This window comes from Anopheles aquasalis, chromosome 2 (assembly GCF_943734665.1).
Source record: "Anopheles aquasalis chromosome 2, idAnoAquaMG_Q_19, whole genome shotgun sequence".
Taxonomy (NCBI): domain Eukaryota; kingdom Metazoa; phylum Arthropoda; class Insecta; order Diptera; family Culicidae; genus Anopheles; species Anopheles aquasalis.
In genome coordinates, this window is record NC_064877.1 from 63,386,898 (window position 1) to 63,403,146 (window position 16,249).

Sequence of the window (16,249 nt, forward strand, 5' to 3'; positions counted from 1 at the left end):
GTTCAGGATCGCTGCAAGATTAAGGTGATTTTTGTGTCTCCTACATCTGTAGGAGTGGGGGGGGGGGGGGGGCTTCCTTACCTACCGGCAGTTTTCATCACGTCATATGCAGATCTCCTATGCTCCTGGCAAGATGTTCTCGTGCGTCTCTTCCCTATTAAGGCATTAAACAAAGGGGTGAGGGGGGGGGATAGTTTTGCGTTAGTTTTTTCATCGCTTTGCGCTTCTCCTTGATCCGAGGCTCTGCCTCCCATGCAGTTTTTACGACTACTACGGTCCTTCAGCTCCTATTGGCTGGTTAATCTAATCTGGCCCTCTTGAACTCACGGCTTCGCTGCCGTTACATTTACTTTGGCCCGCGGCCCTTCAGCACGATGGCTGGAATGCGTTGGCCACTGTGGCTCACGTATGGCGATTAACGACCCTGTCTTGAATCGAACCCAACCCCTTGGATTCGCTAATCCCCGGGAATCCTAAGGGTGTACGCCGTAGCTTGCACCCACAAGGCCACATACGCTCCTCCTAACGGCCCCTATCTCCTAGCACAGGTATCCCCCCCTGTTTGGTTTACTTTTATTCCTATCTGCTCCGTGTCCTATCCCATATTTCTGCGAATTGGGGACTGCTGTCCGTATCACTAAGGCCCCAGTCGAGCTAAAGTTCTCGCTATCTGTTTGTTACTTGACCTTGGCCGCGCGCGCTGGCCTTTCATGGCGATACGCCCCTGTCTTATTGGCCGGCGTTTCCCTACCTACTTAGGTCTATCTACACCCTTGCCCAACTGATTGCTCGCCGGCAGCTACGACACGGCCATTTTGTTCGCACCACCGCATCATTCCCACGAAGTTTCACAAAGTGTCGTCACCTAATCGTTATAGTGGAGGAGGGCCATCCGAATTGAACTAGTTGCGCAACTCCGTGCATGCTGACGAGACAATGCTGCGATCGACCGCACTCCTTGTCGCCAGCTAGCCAGCGATATTGGACTTCGCATCAGTCCTCCCCGATGAGTTGTATTTTCGACTAGACTGCGGTGTACGAATGCATCGCGCTCCACGCGCATCGATTGCGCCTTCCTTCTCTCACTAGAAGAGGAAAAGCGCAGAAGGAATAACAATGGCTCTTGCCATCCATCGGCGACGATCCTCATGCAACCTTCTTTCAATAGTAAAACAGGAAAAGAAAATAAACAAATTAAATGGTTCAAAGCAAAACATCTTCCCCGAGGGTGCTTGGACGCCTCCTCGCCATTCCTGGTTCCCATGTGCCACCCAATTACACCCGGTCCTTACCTACCAGGCTCACCGGTGTCACGTCGGTAAGCTTCAGCACGCTTGGGTCCTTTGTTCGCGACACGCCACTTACATATAGCAAGGAAAAGCGACCTTTAAAAAGGACGAGGGGGACGGAGATCCTTATAGATAATAACCGTGAATGATTAATTTAGTTTCTGCAGGAGCTTCAGGAAAACTCCTCCTTCATGATTAAGTCCTGCATCTTCTGCCCAACACACCCATAGGGAGGGCCTACACCAGCACCAACTCTTCCCACATGAGCTACCATCCATCATGTCATTCCTTCTATCGTACATCTCCTTTTTCCTTTCCTTTGACTGGCTTGTATATTAGGCTAACTAACAAAATTAGTGGCTTACCATCGAACGTCGAACGAACGTCCTCGATATCGTCACGAAGGAAATAGATTATGTGCACTAAAATTTTTAAGGAATTAAAAAATGTGAAAACCTTTCGAATTAAGAAGTTCGTGTCGCAGATGCCTTCGGTCATTAAGACACATAATTTCAGTGATGTATCCAAAAATTTAAAGAGACAGCACATTGATTTAAAGAGACTCTGATTTAAAGATACAGCTCTTTGAAATCCTTTTAAATTACATTCATGTATGGTCTGTAACAGAGGACGGATTGATAAACAAAAAAATGTTATTACTTTTCCGACCAATCAGGATACTAAGCTATGATATTTATAGAAGCTATATCCATAGAGCAGAAAAAATGTTGAAACTATTTGTGGCCTGGTTTAAGAGTGGTGACGAAAGTTTGGCGTTGTCGCGCCATCTACTACTACATTTCATGGGAGCCAGTGTACGTATGCACGGCAACTTGGAGCAAACTTCGACCAGTCGAATCGAGGATTCTTTTGGGTTTCTTAATGATAAAGCGTTGACGTGTCAGGGAAATCCCGTAGCGAATACGGCACGAACATTAGTACAAAAACCATGAGGCGAGCAAACTGACTCGGAGTAACCCATGTTCATAAAAGCACACGGAGAAACAACGCTAGTTATGCCCACGTACCGGCTTTCCAGTGATAGCAATTATAAATGGTTTTTAACGGACACTTATAAAATAATATATGTAATGTACATTGAAGCAAATAGGAGGCAGATATAAGGGCGGGAGATAAGTTAAGTGAGAAAAGCAGCGGTAGTAACTCAAATGGATAGAATATACACGGCCAATAGGTGGACAATGCATGAATTATAGTTCAAAGGATATCAAGCAATCAACTTTTCTTTATTACCACGTAGGCGAAATTTTCTGGAATATGCTAGCTTTTTTTTAAGGAAATCAAACTTTTCGGACCACAACACTCATTATCGATGGTTCCGTATGATAGATTTGTAATTGTGTTGCGAATGCTGAATGGTAGACATCTCTTATATAATCGACTTGAATGCTTGAATACAATCGAGACGAATACTGCTAACAACCCAAATATTTAGATAGGTCACCAATAGATAAAAAGGTCATACCCCGCAGTTGAACGTAGAAACGCAAAATGAAAGTCAAAATTTTATCACGATAAATATGTTTCTAGCATGATAAGAATAATGCTAAATATGGTAACATATTTAGTTCAACGATATTACATAGTAATATTTCATTAAATTCATCTTTTAATTCAACAAAACGTTCGGTTTTGTTCTTTAAATGATCATGAAATGAAATTAAGGAAAATTGAAAAAGTTAAGTCCTCTACAAGAACCATATAGTAGTCGTCGCCACCCAGAGAGTATTACCACAACTCCTAGGGCTTCTACTGCGCCGGTTGCACATCAATACGAGATCCGGTTGAATCGCGGATATCCCGACCGGCGAAGGTTCTGGTCCATTAAAGGCTCCACCACCACCGTCGTTGTCAGCTAGGTGGTAGGTAGTTGACCAAGTGTGACACGTTTTTAATGTCCAGTCCTCGAGCCAGCCAGGACCACCGGAACAGATACTGCTGTTGGCATCGGTGCTGGTGGGGCAACAACATCAAGAGCACCCGCCCAGGTAGCCGGAACCAGGACTCACGGAACAGGTGCTGCTGTTGGTACCGATACGGGAACTGGCACCGGTGCTGGCGGTGCAGGAACACCAAGAGCACCAACGGTGATACATGATTCGAAGGCACAGGACGTCGAAAAAGCAACCCTCCCGTGGACATGTGTTCTTTGCAAAATTGACGGTCAGCCATTGACCATGCATACGTATTCCGCGTATCGTAGGCACCTCTTCGAAAGACACGGCGACCCGCTAGTGTGCGACAAATGCGGATGGCGTGCGGAATCGCGTAATCCGCATTTGTTGCATCATTTCAAAATATTCCATACAGTGTAGTGTTTGCGGTCATGTCGCAATCACAGAGGCCGCTTTGAAGGAGCACATCGTGAGAGCACACTAGGCACGGTACATAATCACTTCCAGCTCATGCGTTGCACCGTTTGTCACTGATTAATCTGTCTATTTCCCTTCCTTTTTCCCAGCGATTCAACGTTGGCGATGTCCTGTGCAGCGACCTCACCCATCGTCACCACTCGCTCAGCCAACACCGGAAACGGATGGACGACGATAAGCGGTTTGTGTGAGGCTGAGTGGTAGAGAAAACGGTGATGTGGTCAGGGCAGAATGAAAGTTAAGGAATTTAAAATCCCTAAAAGAGTTAAAATACCAATATTTTTTTTGTTTGTTCTTCCACTACTAGCCTTTGCATCGTCCACCTTGTTGTCGGTCGAACTTCGTCCGCCTTTTTGGCGTGTTTTGGCCAATCCACCAGCCGCAGTCCCTTGTTTGTAGCGAGGTGGATAGAGAGTTCACCCTCATTGTGCATGCGTTGTTGTCTCATGACTGGACATAGTCATTCGTACTTCTTCCTTAGATTCCACGGTATCTTCCTTGCATCGTTTGAAGCTCAAGGATTCGCTTGATAAATTAAAGACACACATGTTGGTTTGCGTTGCCCCGATGGAACACAACACAGCTTCTGTTGATCAGTCCTGGCCATTTCTGGTCAATCGCCAGGCTTCAAAAACCCATGGCCCATGGCTTGAAGGAACAAATCACATCCGGCTTGCTCATCGTTTCGTATCTTTTATCAGCTTTGCTTCAATTGTTTTCAAATAGGCGACAATGAGCCCCAAAAAGAAAGAATCGGTTATCGTCTCTATAAGCGCCTTATCCTTTTTTTCCCCCACTCCCCGCCCCATCGCCCGTCGTCTCGAGATCCTGTGAGATAATGAGATGACGTCAGGTGAGCGTACCCCCTTCCCTCACGAGCGAGCACCTCATTACGTAAATTGACCGTTATTAGACAATTTGCGCTAGACGTGAAAAGTCGATATTTTTGCGAACGATTTTCTAGAGGTTTTTGTGAAGTGCAAGGAGTTTTGGAAAGTTTTGTTTGCAAGGGGAGTTTGTTTTGTGGCGGGCGAACGACCAGGACCATGGGTAAGTAAAAGTAAAACTATAAAAGTGTTGTAAGTTGTAAGTGATTCGGTCGGTGCCGGTGCGCCGTTCTCTCAACGCGATGCGCGCCAAAAATCTGCTACGCTTGTGCCCTGTTTTTGCGCGTGCGCCAGAAAAAAATTGAAAAACGGTGGAAACTTTGGTGGAAAGTTTTCACCAACTTTATTGGTGTAGTGTTGTGTTCCTCTCCCCGCCTAACCCCCCGGATCCCCTCGGAAAACTCCGTGCTCGGTGCTTGTCAGCGGATGCTGCATCTTGCAATAAAGGACGTGATGAAAGAGATGGAAGAGGTGTTTTGGCAAAAAATGGATATGAGTAAGAAAATCAGATTCAACAAAATTATCGGCGGAAATACACACTTGTATTCTATGGCTAAGAAAACTCGAGAGTTCCCCAAAATGAACAATCCCAAGCAAAATTCGGCTTGGCGTGCCTCGAATTATGCCGACCTGTTAAACTACGCAGGTCCTGCTATTTTCAATCAGGTTCTTGAACATGATGATTATCAAATGTTCATGAAACTGCTTACTGCTGTCACTATACTTTCGAACGATTATTTCAAGAAATATCATATCATAAGGGTTCGATTGTAGAAGAAAACGTTGATCTTCTTCAATACGAATGTCCACTCACTGATTGAACAATTCTTGACCTATCCATCAAAAAATAGTTGGAAGTAAGTCTTGTGTAAGGTGGTTTTAAAGCGATTTGTTGTACAAATTTCCAAAAGAAATTTAATTTCGCACATTGAAATATCATCAGTACTGTATCAGTGGAAAACCCAGCAGTGCACACGTTCATGATTTTACTATCGATACAAAACCCTCGATATTACAATGATTATTATGCAAGTGAGTCCGGAACTGTTGGACATGCAGAATGTAAGTCTTTTTACTGTAACAGCTACAGTAAAGTTTACTGAAGCGTTCTTCTCTTCCAGGAGATGCTCAATCTATGTGAATGTAATGAGATAATGGACTTCCTAGATCTTCTTGAAGTCCTGCGAAGTTCAAAGTTTCTCGGTTCGGTTCCCCTTCCCGACTTCAATTTCGAAAGAGCTGCAACATGTACTTGTAGGCATGCTCCTTTCGCCAAAAATTGGGGCCTCCTAGCTTTTGCCCCGTACATGTCATACCCTCGTTTCCCAATAAAGAAAGCTGAGCGTATCGTCAAAGATATGATAGTGAAAGACGAAAGCCAGCTAATAAAATTGTGGAATCGAGGGTTTGACTACATTGTTCGTCAGCTAGCTGAGAAGGGCAAGTCGGTAAAGGATGCGGCGAAGCAACTAGTGGACCAAATGTTCGAGACGGATTTCTGGCGAGCTGCACGTGGCCGCAAACCAAAAAGAAGGGTTCAGGCAAAGTGAGTAAGTGGCACAGCAAATAAAACAAAACAGTAAACATTAAACGGCAACTAACAAAATTACAGTCCATCGATCCGAGCCAGATCAGCGCCGACCGTAATGCGCAAAATGAGGCAGACGGTAAGCAGTACAATTCGTATTGTTACAACATCTACTATCAACTCCCATTCGATGAAGGAGCAGAAGGCCAAGGAGATAGTCATCAAACAGCTAACATATTTCCACAAGGCAAGGGAAAGTGGTTCAATTCACACCGCCAAGGAACAATCGAAAAATGTTAGCAATTGACCGTCCATAAACATGGTTGCGGGATCTACTCAATATCAATGAGACGAAAACAATCAACGAAGCCCGTAATCGGATAGGGTTACCGCCGGAATCTCTTGTGCTGAGTTATGAAATCCGTCATCATACTGGCCTCTATGCATGCTTAACACTGTCGCCAAAGTGTTTGAACGAATAATATTAGAACGGCTGAACGATTTCCTAGAGGATCACACGGATGCCCACCACCTATCACGAGCTCAATTTAGGTCCCGGAAAGAGAGATGATAGACAGTCTGTGCCATTCGTAAGTTGCCCAATAAGGCGAGAGCAGCTAAAGCGATCGGCAGGGACTACGTAAAGAAGAAACGTTTGACCTAGTAGCAGCGTTGGACGTGCACCCTGTACAACATCGCATACAACGCGATAGTGGACGCCCCATTAGACCCAGACGCATTTGCCGATGCCCTTGCGTTAATAGTAATGGCCAACAAACCAGGTACCGCAGCAAGGAAGGCGAAACGTGCCATCGGGGAATTTTGCACGCTAATGCGGCGGTAAGTCCTGAAATAGTGCACACCCCTTAGAGCGATTGGGATTGTGAGATCTAAGGAGTACCTTCAGGATTGATTTATTTTTAAATGACTTCACGTCCAGGAGCAGGTCACGGACTTGGGAGAGTAGTGCCTGTGTTGAGGCTGACGTTTAGGAAAGCATAGAAATGTGCACAAAAATCAAGCAGCAGATTTTGATCGTCAGAATATTAACCACTTTCTCGAATCGTCATATCGACCACCAATAGATAAAAAGGTTAAAAATTGAGGATAAATAAAAGGTAAGGTTAGGGGTTAAGGATAAAAAGCTGCGATCAATATACGAACTAAGTGATCCCTGAGTCTGAGAAGCGGTGAAAACCGGAGCTCAGCAACGCGACTAACATCCCCAACGCAAGGATCAACGGTATCCGAAGGATCAACGGTATCCGAAGGATCACATCGGTAAACGGCGTCGCAATCAACCATTGTGCACCCATTATCTGACTCGAAGAAGATTAATGTAGGGAAAAGGATAGCACCGCGCAACCACATGCTGGTCGCTGGACTCGCCAAAGTGATTCTTTCGGTGGCTAGTGCTGATTCGAGTAAGGTAGAAGAAAGCGCACCGCAGAAATAAATGAGTTAGCACGGACTCGGTGAAAAAGAGACATTACACCGATATTATCAAAATTTTGGGATGATGACGCTGCACCATGCCCAGCATGATAAATGCAACGAGCAACGAGCAACGTCTCCTCATTAAAACGCGTTATTACATGAATTTTCTTGATAATAGGTTACTCACTGTCGGCGGCCTTCTTCCTTCCACGTTGATCGTCAATTACCTGGGTATTTCTGTATTAGGCAGAGTCCCTTCTACGTTTTGTCCGCCATCTGCCGCACAGCAGTCGCAAGAATTTGAGTAAAAAGCACATTATAAGCAACTTGATTGATCACATGTAATAGCTGATTACTTACCTCGACCCTTATGATTGGCTTGTTCCGAGAACTTTGTACAGTTTTCCGCTACACGGGAGTAACGGACACGCGATCGCACTGAAAAATATGATCATATCTTTACTAAAAAGAGAAAGGGTGGGGGGGGGCACACATCTTGCGAATCGAAGCGGAATTGCGTTTCAAAAATCACGCCACCAAGGACCACCCGGCGCACTCAAACGCAACAGAAGAAAATTTTTCACCGAGACAGGATCAAACACGTTCGCACACGATCATGCCGAAACACGTGTAGATGTCTCGGCGAACAAATCCCATACAAAGTCGGGCATTGACCGGCGGGGTCGTTTGGTTGAAGAAAAAAATGGGGTTTCCAGAATCACGCCATCGCTTCCACGAACCGGCGGTCCACCAAATCCAACTTTGCACGAACCGCTAATTCTCGGAATAAAGAGGCTGCCCGCCGGGAATAACCTAAGTACTTACCTATATCCTGCGGACGCATCGTACGAGTTTAACGCTTTAATGGTCGTCGTAAGGTACATAAAATTACGCATTGTAGTTCAAGAATATGAGCACGGTTAACTTTACATGCACTTAATTAGCGACAAAAAATAACGACTGCTCCGTCCGACAAACTACGCAGAAAAGAACGAGTTTCAGCAGCAGACTACACGACATGCGATGGGCAAACGTACCGCACGTACCAGTGTGGAGGTAGGAATACACGAAGCGTAAACTCTCGTATAAACTCAGAGTGTAAAGGCAGGAATACACGAAGCGTAAACTCTCGTATAAACTCAGAATGTAATGCCAAAAAGTTTACGCTTCGTGTGGCAGGCATAATCGCATAAAAGTTTATACCGAAAAGTCAACTGCAATTACATTCGTGCACCTGCAATTACACTATGCTATTACATCAATTACATGTGTTTTTGGCCACAAAAAACATAAATCGACGAGATAAGTTGATTTCTGAACATCTTCTTTTATATTCTAAGATGTTTTTACTGTATATTAGCGATTGTAGAATATTCAATTCATCATAACGCTACGCTTCATGTTGGTGCTGTGTTTACGCTTGCTTTTACGCTCGGATTTACACTCCGCGGGCCTATAATCTTTTTGACATAAGTATAATCTTTTTGGCATTACACTCTAAGTTTATACGAGAGTTTACGCTTCGTGTATTCCTACCTTAAAGGCAGGAATACACGAAGCGTAAACTCTCGTATAAACTCAGAATGTAATGCCAAAAAGTTTACGCTTCGTGTGGCAGGCATAATCGCATAAAAGTTTATACCGAAATGTCAACTGCAATTACATTCGTGCACCTGCACAAAAAACATAAATCGACGAGATAAGTTGATTTCTGAACATCTTCTTTTATATTCTAAGATGTTTTTACTGTATATTAGCGATTGTAGAATATTCAATTCATCATAAAGCCGGCGATACATGAAGCGTAAACTCTCGTATAAACTCAGAATGTAATGCCAAAAAGTTTACATTTGCCGGTTACACGGTGTAAAAAAGATTATAGGTCAACGGAGCATAAATCCTAGCGTAAACGCTGTTTGCAAGCGATTTGCTCCACTACATTTCCTGTTCGTGGTTTGCATTAATAGTGAGTGTTCATTACTAGCGTTTTTAATCTTTTTCTTTGGAAAAAAGATTCTATTTTTCTCACAAAAGTCGATTAAAGTTCAGTGTAATTCGGATTACGCGTCTCAACCCGGTCATGTAAACATGTTCAAGTGTAAATTAATTTTATATTTAAGCCGGCGATACATGAAGCGTAAACTCTCGTATAAACTCAGAATGTAATGCCAAAAAGTTTACATTTGCCGTTTACACGGTGTAAAAAAGATTATAGGTCCACGGAGCATAAATCCTAGCGTAAACGCTGTTTGCAAGCGATTTGCCTCACTATTTTTCCTGTTTGTGGTTTGCATTAATAGTGAGTGATCATTACTAGCGTTTTTAATCTTTTTCTTCGGAATAAAGATCCTATTTTTCTCATAAAGCCGGCGATACATGAAGCGTAAACTCAAGCGTAAAGCCGGCGATACATGAAGCGTAAACTCAAGCGTAAATATAAAATTAATTTACACTTGAACATGTTTAAATGACCGGGTTGAGACGCGTAATCTGAATTACACTGAACTTTTATGGACTTTTGTGAGAAAAATAGGATCTTTTTTCCGAAGAAAAAGATTAAAAACGCTAGTAATGATCACTCACTGTTAATGCAAACCACAAACAGGAAATATAGAGAGGCAAATCGCTTGCAAACAGCGTTTACGCTAGGATTTATGCTCCGTGGACCTATAATCTTTTTTACACCGTGTAAACGGCAAATGTAAACTTTTTGGCATTACATTCTGAGTTTATACGAGAGTTTACGCTTCGTGTATTCCGGCCTTAAAAGTCGCTAAAAGTTCAGTGTAATTCGGATTACGCGTCTCAACCCGGTCATGTAAACATGTTCAAGTTTAAATTAATTTTATATTTACGCTTGAGTTTACGCTTCATGTATCCCCGGCTTTCCACTCAAACAGATGTCAAGCAATCCACAGTGAGGCGCATATGTGATTTGGTGTACCGTTTGAATTGGCCGCTAAAAGCACTTTTTCCGCGTAAAATCGCTGTAAAAAGGGGTGAAATCTTCACCTTTCTGTTCTATTCCACGCCCTGGACCAACAGACTGCACGACCTCCGGTTCCCGTTGGAAGAGTAAGCCAGGAAAGACGCACCCAACCGCAGTACGTCCAAGTTCCTCGACGAGACGAGGTGGAAACCACGAAAAAGGGGTTCTATTTCCTGTTGCAACGTCCCTGGGAACCAATCGACCACCCACTCACAATCAACTCGCACCGGAGAGCACACCAGAAGGCAGCCACCGAGGCCGGGGAATCTGCGGCGGAGGCACACGGGCAAAAGGGCATCGCGATCCGCGGAAGCCGCACCGATTTGATTTCTCCTTCCAGCCACATCTCCTGTTGTTACGGCTAGGCTAATATCGGCCAGCCCCTCAAATCCGGAACATCCACATCCCAAATTCCATTCCGCAAATTCGATTTTTCAGCAGCAGCAGCGATTTGCCAACATTATGCTATGTTGAATAGCGTAGCCCGCGCCCTGCGAACAAGTTGGAAAGTGCCGCGCGGTTCCGGGAGCGCCTGCACATCTCCCGTCCCCTCCGTTTCCGAGTGTTGCACGACCTCCGGTTCTCCGTTTCTGCATCCCGCGGTCTCGCACCCGGCCCAAGTGCGGTAAGTTCGATTGGCCGGAACGGCCTGCGGGACACTATCGATTTTCTATCGAATCGTTCGTTACGTCACGATTGTCCTTCCCGTTGCAGGTCCTGCTCGAACGGAACCTCCAAGCAAGGGGCAGGCGGCGGAATGGCTTCGAAGGAACCAAAGTTCACGAATCGGCTGGCACAGGAGAAATCGCCGTACCTGTTGCAGGTATGCTTCTATTATCATTCAAAATCATATAAAAAACTTTTACACAACCTCTTCCTTCCGTTACTTGCCATATATTCCCGTTTATTCATATATCTACTCTTCATTTTACTCTGTTGCAGCATGCGCATAATCCTGTCGATTGGTATGTACCGATAGAAGCTAAGGGATAACAGCGGTTCGTCTGTACAAAGAAACCGGAACATGCGCGGACTGATTCTAAATTTCTTTCCTTTCCTGAGTGGTGTCCGAATGTGACGATCCCCCCGGGGGGTGTCACCAGACCTTCAAAGAAGCAAGGAAGCCTTTCCGCGATGAGATGCTAAAGATAGCTCCCAGAAAGTCGCTCTTTATATACACGGTTGGGAAAGAAAGTGAGCCGATAGCAGATCAGCCGTTTTGATCTTAACGCTCTCCAACTATCTCATTTAATCTTGTTCTAACATACATTGCGAGACGTGCCTTATTAGAGACTCATGGATTAGGCTGGCTGCAGTCAAGTCAAGGTGTTTTTTTTCTTTTTTTTCTACAGGTATCCTTGGGGCGATGAGGCGATTCAGAGGGCGCGCAAGGAGGACAAACTGATCTTCCTGTCTGTTGGCTACAGCACGTGCCACTGGTGTCACGTGATGGAGCGTGAATCGTTTGAGGACGAAAAGGTCGCTACCTTGATGAACAAACATTTTATAAATATAAAGGTTTGTTTGTTTGTTAATCATTATACATTTTTTATGTTAATAATTTAATATTTTGTTCTGTGCACACAGGTGGACAGGGAAGAAAATCCTAATGTGGATAAGCTGTATATGCTTTTCGTTGTCCTCTGCAACGGGTCGGGCGGTTGGCCCATGAGCGTTTGGTTAACGCCCGATCTTGCCCCGGTCACCGGAGGTACGTACTTCCCTCCGAACGACCGGTGGGGAATGCCGGGTTTCACAACCGTACTGAATAAGCTGGCCGCCAAATGGGCCACCGATCGTGAGGATCTCGTCCGGACGGGACGCTCGGTGATTGAAGCGATCAAGCGCAACGTCGACCAGAAGCAGGGATCGGGCGACGGCGATGAAGAGGAGGGCGCGGCTGCGGTAGCCGCTACAAGCGAAACACTCGAGGCCAAGTTTCGCCAAGCGATCAATCTTTACCAGCGTAACTACGATCCCGTCTGGGGTGGTTCGCTGGGGGCGCCCAAGTTCCCGGAGGCGGCCAAGCTCAATCTTATGTTTCACCTGCACGTGCAGGAACCGAAACACAAGGTGCTGGGTGTGGTATTGAACACGCTGGATAAGATAGCCGCCGGCGGGATTCACGATCACGTGTTCGGTGGGTTCGCACGCTACTCGGTTGATAAGAAGTGGCACGTCCCGCACTTTGAGAAGATGTTGTACGATCAAGGTCAGCTGTTGTCACTCTACGCCAACGGCTATCGGTTGACACAAAAACCGCTCTACCTGACCGTGGCCGATGCCATCTATCGGTATCTGTGCAAGGACCTGCGACACCCGAACGGAGGGTTCTACAGTGGCGAAGACGCCGACTCGCTGCCCACCGCCGACAGCGAGGAGAAGGTGGAGGGTGCCTTTTACGCTTGGACGTACGCCGAGATCAAGGAGACGCTGGAGCGCGGTGCGGCCAAGTTCGGTGATACGACGGTCAGCCCGATCGAGGTGTACGCCGAGCACTACGATATCAAGGAAACGGGTAACGTGGAACCGGCCAGTGATCCGCATGGGCATCTGCTCGGCAAAAACATCCCGATCGTGTACGGATCGGTTCGTGAAACGGCCGAAAAGTGTGGCACCAGCCCGGAAATCGTGGAGCGTGTGTTGCACGTTGCGAATGAGTTGCTACACGAGGAGCGCGAACGACGACCGAGACCGCACCTCGATACGAAGATCATCTGCGCGTGGAATGGACTCGTCCTGTCCGGATTGTCCCACTTGGCCTGTGTGCAGGATGCACAGGATCGGACCAAGTACCTAGCGACGGCGGCAGAGTTGGTGAAGTTCGTGCGGGCCAACCTGTACGATGTGCAGGCGCGCAAGCTGCTCCGGTCGTGCTACGGCGACGGAGAGGAAACGTTGGCCTCGTAAGTATAAGAGTGTTTTTGGGGGTAATGGTCGCTGGGGGTATATGAATACAAGCAGTACAGTAACCATCTGCTTCCAATTTCAGCGAGCGACCCATTTACGGTTTCCTCGATGATTATGCGTTCCTGATCCGAGGCTTGATCGATTACTATGTAGCATCGCTCGATGAGCATGCGCTACATTGGGCTAAGGAACTGCAGGACATCCAGGATGAGCTGTTCTGGGATCCGAAGAACGGTGCTTACTTCTACTCGGAGGCCAACTCACCGAATGTGGTCGTACGGCTAAAGGAAGGTGCGTTCATTGGAGCTCCATTTCGTTTCTTATGCAATTTGCCCTTTACTAACGGATCGTATCCCTTCTTTTCCATGCAGATCACGATGGTGCGGAACCGTCCGGAAATAGTGTCGCTGGCCACAATCTGCTTCTGCTCCATGATTACTTCGAGGAGGAACGGCTCAAGGAGCGAGCAAAGAAGCTGTTCGCGTACTTCTCCGAAAGCAGCCCGTTTGGGTACGTGCTGCCCGAGATGATGTCGGCGGCACTGGTTGAGGAACACGGGAAGCATACGCTGATCGTGGTTGGACCAGAATCCCCAGAAGCGACCGCACTCGTGGATGCCGTCCGACGGTTCTATATCCCGGGTATGATCATCGTGCAGTTGAAGATCGATAAGCCGGCGCATATCGAGCGACGCCGCAAGTCGCTCGACAACTTCAAGATGGTCAAGAACATGCCAACGGCGTATGTCTGCCACAACCGGGTGTGCCACCTGCCGGTTACCGAGCCGGAGCGTCTGGCGGAAGAGTTCCAGCCGCGCTATACCTTCGACTATCTCGAGTACGAGAACTGATTTTTCGAGGCCTAAGGTCACTTTCATGCGTCACGATCGACGATAACCATGGAACGACTGGCGGCCGCTAAACAGGGTGAAGAAAAGCGTGAAAACCCCGGACGCACGCACATAAAATTCAGTTACAAACTGGTAAACATCACAAGGACAAGGCACGGAAACAGGAGCGCAGAGGTAAAGCTAATTTGTGATCGAAAAAAACGGCAAGAAATGTTGAATGTTAAATATCAAACGACTACGGCGACGATAATGAATGCTTTAAAAAAGGACGAAGCAAAGCTAGTTTGCTTCGCATCTTCGTTGCTTTTGATGTGACACACCATCCCGCGTACGGAAACAATGGAGCATGCAATGTGCGATATCTTTCTCGGTATCCGCATGCTATTTGCTATACCTTCTCCAGAATGGTTCTCTCTCTGCAAAATCCTTTTTCAACCTAAGCCTTCCACCAACAGGAATTGTTGTTATCTGTTACACCAATGCTACATTGAATGTTCCGTTTCGTTTCCAATTTTGTTACTAATTTATCGGCTACATGTTGAAAGAGGAGATTACCATAAGGAGAGGAAGTGTAGAGTAGAGCAGAGTAGCGAACCCATAAACGATATCTTTCAAACAAAGTTAAAGCATTACCACTCGGAACGTACTACTACAGTAGGAGAGTAGCGGAATTACCTTTTATCGACCACCAGCAAAGTAGCAAGCAATGGACCATAGCGATAGAGCACTTATCGGTAGAGCAAAACATGAAAAAAAAATCACGCTAATATTCGTCGCCGCCACCCATTTTACAAAAACAATTTTGTACCAAGCACGGATCGGCCAAACCAGTGTTGGCGGCTTTTCCTGGAATTTTGAACTCGAATATTGCGCAACTTTTAATGTTTGTAATACCTGGCTCCCAGTGGTGAGCGCATACATACACATCCTTTTATCAAAACTACGCTTATTGGCAAATCGATCGATCGATGATCGATAAAAAATATGACTGTGGTTGAGGAAGAAGCAACCAGCGAGTAACGATGAGGCCAAATGATAGCGATGTTTTAATCTGTTGGAAAAATGCAGTGTGTGTTTTTGATCCGAAGTTTTAAATGGCAAACAAATCGATTAATGTTACTAGTACGATAGGGCGTGGGGTCCGTGTGGGCCGTTAAGCCACACGCAACACCACTACCACTACCACTTCATAAATATTCTAAACGATTAACGGATAGGATTCGATAGCGGAATTCGAACAAAGTAGCAACGACAACGTTTTGCCGTAATACCGTAGTTTCGGTTCGTTTTGCTCCTCTATCTCTCAAACGATATCAATGATATTATTACGATAAACGTAAAATACAGCAAAAAAAAACAAATAAAATTTGGAAAAAGCATGCTTTACGGTCTGTCATGTCTATTGCCAAGGTCGATGCTGGAGACGAGGCTTGCAAAAAGAGCCGAACGTGGAGAAATAGTGTATTGTGTACATTTATTTATAATGTTCTTCCCTTTTCACTGCTCGAGTTTCTGCTCCTTGCGCACCACCGGTCCCGTTCGTCTGTTGCAACAATTTCGAATAAAAAGCGATAGATTTTGTAGCAGAGTGTTGTAGGGGAACTCTTTCTGTTGCAGCAAGTTTAAGCTGCGTTTCCCTAAAGTTAACTCGTTATCGCGTTTCCTGGAGCTAAGCTGGAGCTAATGGAACTATTATGCCGCTTCTAAACTCTGCGTTAGCTGGCTCTGCTGTCTCCTGCTAAGTGTACATTTGATATCGGGTTTCAAGCATCCGTTATTACAAATACATGCTTCCTCGTTCCGGGCATCTGTTTGCTGCCAACAATTTGTAACAAAACTGTCTACGTACATTATGTTAACACCATACTTGACTGGAGTTAGTGGGTCCCAGGGAGCCCAGTTTACCGATTAGTTCCATCATTCCTTCCGATGCTCTATCTGCCCCTCGCTATTTCCTTTATCGTTT

The 16,249-nt window shown here is 45.8% G+C and overlaps 1 protein-coding gene across 1 annotated transcript; it reads left to right on the forward strand.

Moving 5' to 3' along the window:
- The first annotated feature begins 10,461 nt into the window (after positions 1-10,461).
- Positions 10,462-15,662, forward strand: LOC126570605 (spermatogenesis-associated protein 20). Its single transcript, XM_050228511.1, has 7 exons — positions 10,462-11,148; positions 11,238-11,346; positions 11,466-11,488; positions 11,876-12,041; positions 12,111-13,429; positions 13,516-13,724; positions 13,805-15,662. The coding sequence occupies exons 1-7, from the start codon at positions 10,991-10,993 to the stop codon at positions 14,281-14,283; spliced, it is 2,463 nt and encodes an 820-aa protein (XP_050084468.1). The 5' UTR covers positions 10,462-10,990; the 3' UTR covers positions 14,284-15,662.
- Positions 15,663-16,249: the final 587 nt, after the last annotated feature.

Coding starts and splice junctions, on each gene's coding strand:
- LOC126570605 (XM_050228511.1), top strand. CDS start 10,991: ATGTTGAATAGCGTAGCCCGCGCCCTGCGAACAAGTTGGAAAGTGCCG. Junction 11,347..11,465: donor AATCGCCGTACCTGTTGCAG/GTATGCTTCTAT, acceptor ACTCTGTTGCAG/CATGCGCATAATCCTGTCGA. Junction 13,430..13,515: donor GGAGAGGAAACGTTGGCCTC/GTAAGTATAAGA, acceptor TTCCAATTTCAG/CGAGCGACCCATTTACGGTT.